Source organism: Saccostrea cucullata, unplaced genomic scaffold (assembly GCF_032062105.1).
Source record: "Saccostrea cucullata isolate Sc308-1 unplaced genomic scaffold, CSIRO_AGI_Scuc_v1 ctg5371, whole genome shotgun sequence".
In the NCBI taxonomy this organism is placed as follows: domain Eukaryota; kingdom Metazoa; phylum Mollusca; class Bivalvia; order Ostreida; family Ostreidae; genus Saccostrea; species Saccostrea cuccullata.
In genome coordinates this window covers 8148-14145 of record NW_026936259.1, presented here as the reverse complement: position 1 = coordinate 14145, position 5998 = coordinate 8148, and the positions used below count along the sequence as shown (strand labels likewise).

The window sequence follows — 5998 nt, the reverse complement described above, 5'->3', positions numbered from 1 at the left end:
CATAGCTGAATATAAATGCTAAATGCAGTGTATAAAAATGAATACATTCATAACCTACAATCAAAATCACCATACTGACATAGTACAGGTATCGTGGATTGTAAAATGCTAAAATACTAATGAGAAATACCTGTATATTAATGCAACTTGCTTAAAACTCCAGCCCACTGATCACTATGTAATAGAACGTATTTCAAAGCTTCGTTATAAGAGGGCACTATGAGAGCTCTATTTCAACAAAACAAAACAAATCAACCTCCTTCACAATCCCCTACTGTAAGAGAGTATATTTCCAGAGCATTTTACTAACACAACAAAATATGCTAGAGGCATTGCAAGTCATTTAGGTGAAAAAGTTCATACATTCCTGTTACGTTGTTCAACAACCAAACCTTACAAGTATAAATTTCGTTGTTATTCTATTGTAATTTTTTGAGTATTTGTTATTTTATATCTTACATTTAGTTCGCTTTTTTCTTTGGTAGTTTTTTTTTTGGAAAGCTACGCATTCTTCATATTTAAACAAATCTAGAATATTATGGCATAATTATATATGCATGGATAATGTACAATGTATTCAGATAGAGAATCTGACTTGGATTTTTGAATGGCTCATCTTTTCCTTGTAAATAGAGTCAAACATGTCATTCTGGGCGACTGTGAACCAATTCTTCCAATCTGCAACTTGTCCTTACAAAATAATAAAATATTATATCAGTATAAAGCATTACTCAATTTGTGCATGGCATACTTAGCTTAATCTTATGAACTTTTATTACGTTTATGCCTTGATCATCAGACTGAGATAATATTTGTCCTTCTCTCTTTCTTTCAGTGTGGTTACATTCTTTATTCAAACTTTATCAAGCTGAAGTAAAGGTACAAATACCACTGAAAACATTTATGCCATTAAAATAAAGGACCTACTCCTGTATCGCACTGTATACTAGTACCACATCAGTTATTTACCATGTATAACAATTATCTTACGTTCTCCTAATTTTGAGATCAGCATATCACTAGAAAGATTAATCTCTTTCCTTTCTACGATATATCAATAATTAAATCCATTGCAGTGGAAATTTCATCCTACTTTTTGTTATTTTATCTAGATCCACCTCCATTTCTGTGATATTTTAACCCTACCTTTTGTGATTTTTTTCTAAATCCACCCTTACCTTTCCTATACATCCCTGGGTTGTTGTCTCTCCATTCTGATGGATCCTCCCCCGAGTTTTTCTCCTTTTTCATTTTATCAAACTGACAGAGACTGTTAATCTGCGTGACCAACTCCTCACTCACTTCCACATTCAAGAAGTCTGCTAAACGTTTTATTTCCTTAATGCTGTCCTATATAAAGTGAGAGGACATTTTTTTTTATTTCAATGAAGTTGACCGAAAGACAAATCATATGTAGATATTTACATTTGCAAATGTTTTCCTTTATATAACACTACTGAAGGCAAGCGTTTTTATAACTGTATAAATACAGGTAACGGGTAAGAGGTCATAGATTTTTTTGGATAAACGTTCGACGTAATTTCTCTGTGATGTCATAAAGGGTCGACGTGCGTTTAGTGGATTACATACATGCCGTTGGGTTTGAAAAATTAACGCATTTCACACGTTAAAAGTAACAATCAGGCAAATATAAAGTATGAATAAGTCACAAATGTAAATATAAGTAATAAGGAAGATTTGATCATGTGCCAACCCGTTTTACATCTCAATAAAACTCAAAAAATGAAACCTTATTTCTTAAATGTTACTTTTCTACTGCAACATTACCATGATTACAGGTCTTAATCCTCAACAGATTGAGGTGATTTATTGAATTGTATTCATTTGTTTATTTTCACTTTTAAACTCGACTTATCTATTGCACTGTGAACATAACTTTCTCCAGCTATTTGGTAAATTTCCCTTCGCCTTTGGAAACTTACCTCCTTCATATCTTCGTAATACATTGTATGGATAGGGTAACCTGGGTTTTCTTCTATGAACTTCTCCATCTCTAGAGTGTAGTCAAACCAGGACCCGTAATCAACTATCAAAACAGGTATAAAACTTTTATATTCTGAAGCTGTGGTAAATCTGGAACCCCATCTTATCAAGCAATGATCAACACACCGGTAGGTAAACCTTTCATTTAAGAGAGTTTCAGGACCTCAAGTCTATCTCATGGCTTTCACATTGGACTGCCGTGGTAAGTAAACTAAAACCATGGACTTATTATGAGATTGATCACTCGTCAAAAAGAAAAAAAAAAAAAACTGGACTATAGTCCATAAATTAAATTAACAATTAACTTTTCCATCGCTTTGGCGCATCTTTTTGGACTTGAACAAGACTTCTAAAATGTCGATACCACATTTATGAATTCAGTGTTCAATACTTTGACCTTCAATTTTCTCTCCAAAAAGATTTTTTGAAAAACCTAGTTTTGCGTTATTTAAATATACTTTATGTTTAAAAACTAACCTTTTCCTTTTAAAAACCGTTTGATGTAATCCTCCCATTCTCCGTCAAATTCGTACTCTAAAAGTTTCTTGTGATGGTTGTAAAATGAAACAGCAATATCTTTTGGATTTCTAATGATGTACAGAATTTTACACTTCTTATCAAAGAGGTCCCTGGGTAGATACTTGAAGTAAATATGAGTGTTCATGACCCTGGGAGACGCCAGATTGTCGAACGTGGCCTCTGTAAGACCCTCCATCATAGCGGTCTCTTTTATTTCTGGAATACGTTCTGCTTTCTGACGTACCAGCATGCTGGCGACTTCCCATAACCAGTGTGTTCCTACACAAAAATAATAATAAATAAATAAATAAATAAACAATTTTTAAAGATCTTTTTATTAAAATCATAAAATAATCTATCACAAGAGTATATGTCATTTACAGCTTTTCAGCTTAATTGTATGTTTAATATCAATGTTTTTCGTAACTGTGACGTAAAAATATATTAAAATTCATCTTTTTAATGAAAATCATAAAAATAATTTATTACAAGAGTATGTCATTTTTAGCTTAGTTTGTGTGTTTAAAATCATTGTTTTTCGTGAGTGTGACATAAAATTTATCAAATTTATCTATGCTCAAATCTAACAAAACTTAAAATACCGGCTTTTGGGTAGGCGCTGATTATGACGTCATCGTCGCGGGCTTTCCAGCCTGGCATTGACCGGAAGTGTTTCTCGTGGTCCTGAATAGGAAAGGTTGGAATATAGTAGCCATCGATGTCCATCACACGCAAGTGAGTGTCATCTCCCTCACTGCCCGATTTCAGCTTAATCTCTGGCATTTTATTTCTATCCCAAAGTCACTGTAATATAAATCATAGATTTTATTATAGCAGTGTTAAATTTGGGATAAATAACTGTACTTGACGGCGTATGGTGACACCGATAAAACTTTAAAGAGATAAGCCTAAGATATCGTCTACACTACTTGTGCGTCAGTTACTATTTTATCAGAAAAAAGTATAAAGTCAAAAGTAACTAAAATTGGCTTCTTTTGTTTCTGTTTCTAACTCTGTGTTTATATATTTAAAAAACAACCATTAAATTAGTAAAGCATTTTCATTTCCAATCATATACTATTATATATAATATATGTCGGGAAAAGGAGGTGTTGAGAAAAGAACGCACATATACTCTAGTAAATTTTATTCAAAGAAATGTGATCCGCCTCAGCAAGGTTTCAATAATCATTATGTAGAGTTGTCGGTACTGCGTACTGATTAAAAATAGTTTAAAACTTTTATTGGGATGCAAAAAAACAAATAATTGAATGCTTGCACTTAATTACAGCATATACCCATTGCAAATTTACATACCTTTAGTCTGTTCTCACTTCCACCTTACCGATCTGTTTTCTACATTCCATAGAATTAGGCCTAAAGGTGCCAGTGGGTGTCCTAGTTTACGAGAAGCTCATAAATGTTATGGAGTTACCTGCCCTTTAATAAGGTAACTGAATATTGTATACAAATTTTGTTTGGAAGACCAATTACATGTTCAGTTGTTCACAGTAAAACAAGGGATAGCAATCAAACACAGAATTGATTTAAACAATAAAATGCTTTCTTTTGCTGTTAGTACGGGGAATGATTCCATTGAATGTTACAGCTGCTGTAGAAATATATGCGTAACCCGCGCGTAAGCCCCCTTTTTTTTAATTGCCAATTTCGAGTTTTGACTATATTTATTTCATTTTGGGGGGAGGGGGGGGGAGGTGAAATTTTTTCTTTACATAAGCTGATTTTTTTGCCTCCCCCTTTAATTTCGTTTTTAATATACTCAGTGAGTCCCATGTAAAACAGATTTTGCAGCTCTCCACCTGCAAGTGGTTGCGTCTCCATATGAGTGAAAAATTCTCTCGAGGGACTTTAAACAACGCGAACAAACAAATTTCACTATAAGAGACGTTCTTTAGTAGCACCGAAATTCACATTTAATAAGATTAAAAAAAAAAAACAAACTCTTTTACATAACCCGATTTGTACGTCATGTATTTTTTTTTCAGCAAAACTGCTCCGTTGAATACACAAAAGGCATTTTTATTATTGTTTAAATAAAGACAGGTGTTTTTAAAGACATCATGTATCCTTTACAGGACTGCAGATAATCATTTATATTCTACAAGACTGCGATCAATGAGTCTGCTCATTTAGTGTTTAAAACAATGAAAGATACTGTATATATTGAGATAACGAACAGTATTGAGTTCAGAAATCCATTCAACAGGCGCGGCTCCAGGAACTTTTTCCAGAGGGGGGTCCACATGGGTCACCTGAGAAGCTTTGACCATTCTGTTCTTTACCAGATTTCCCCCTTGTAATACATATTGCCACCCCACACTACCCCACTGATCATGATTTAGACATTTTGAAATCTATATTACCCCAGGATGCTTCCATGTGCACATAAGTTTCAGCTTTTCTGGCCCAGAGGTTCTTGAGTAGAAGATTTTCAAAGATTTTTCCTATATATTGCTATGTAAAACTTTGATTCCCCATTGTGGCCCCGCCCAACCCCGGGGGTCATGATTTTAACAATTTAGAATCTTTACTATCCCAGCATGCTTCCACATAAGTTTCAGCTTTTCTGGCCCAGTGGTTCTTGAGTAGAAGATTTTCAAAGATTTTTCTGATATATTTCTATGTAAAACTTTGATTCCCCATTGTTGCCCCGCCCTACCCCCCGGGGGTCATGATTTGAACAATTTAGAATCTACACTACCCCAGGATGCTTCCATATAAGTTCCAGCTTATCTGGCTCAGTGGTTCTTTAGAAGAAGATTTTCACAGATTTTTCCTATATATTTCTATGTAAAACTTTGATTCCCCATTGTGGCCCCGCCCTACCCCCGGGGGTCATGATTTGAACAATTTAGAATCTACACTGCCCCAAGATGCTTCCACATAAGTTTCAGCTTTTCTGGCTCAGTGGTTCTTGAGAAGAAGACTTTCAAAGATTTTTTCTATATATTTCTATGTAAAACTTTGATTCCCCATTGTGGCCCCGCCCTACCCCCGGGGGTCATGATTTTAAAAATTTAGAATCTACACTACACCAGGATGCTTCCACATAAGTTTCAGCTTTTCTGGCCCAGTGGTTCTTGAGAAGAAGATTTTCAAAGATTTTCCAATACGTTTCTATGTAAAACTTTGATTCCCCATTGTGGCCACGCCCTACCCCCGGGGGTCATGATTTTAAAAATTTAGAATCTACACTACACCAGGATGCTTCCACATAAGTTTCAGCTTTTCTGGCCCAGTGGTTCTTAAGAAAAAGATTTTCAAAGATTTTTCCTATACAATTTCTATGTAAAACTGTGATTCCCCATTGTGGCCACGCCCTACCCCCGGGGGTCATGATTTTAAAAATTTAGAATCTACACTACACCAGGATGCTTCCACATAAGTTTCAGCTTTTCTGGCCCAGTGGTTCTTAAGAAAAAGATTTTCAAAGATTTTTCCTATACAATTTCTA

General features: G+C 34.7%; 1 protein-coding gene across 1 annotated transcript; it reads right to left on the bottom strand.

Annotated features, from left to right (window-relative positions):
- LOC134245141 (sulfotransferase 1B1-like) lies at positions 1-3959 on the bottom strand. Its single transcript, XM_062727404.1, has 6 exons — positions 3841-3959; positions 3126-3327; positions 2482-2802; positions 1944-2047; positions 1179-1350; positions 1-690 (listed from the first exon to the last, which is right to left on the bottom strand). The coding sequence occupies exons 2-6, from the start codon at positions 3304-3306 to the stop codon at positions 578-580; spliced, it is 891 nt and encodes a 296-aa protein (XP_062583388.1). The 5' UTR covers positions 3307-3327; positions 3841-3959; the 3' UTR covers positions 1-577.
- Between the last annotated feature and the right edge of the window lie 2039 nt (positions 3960-5998).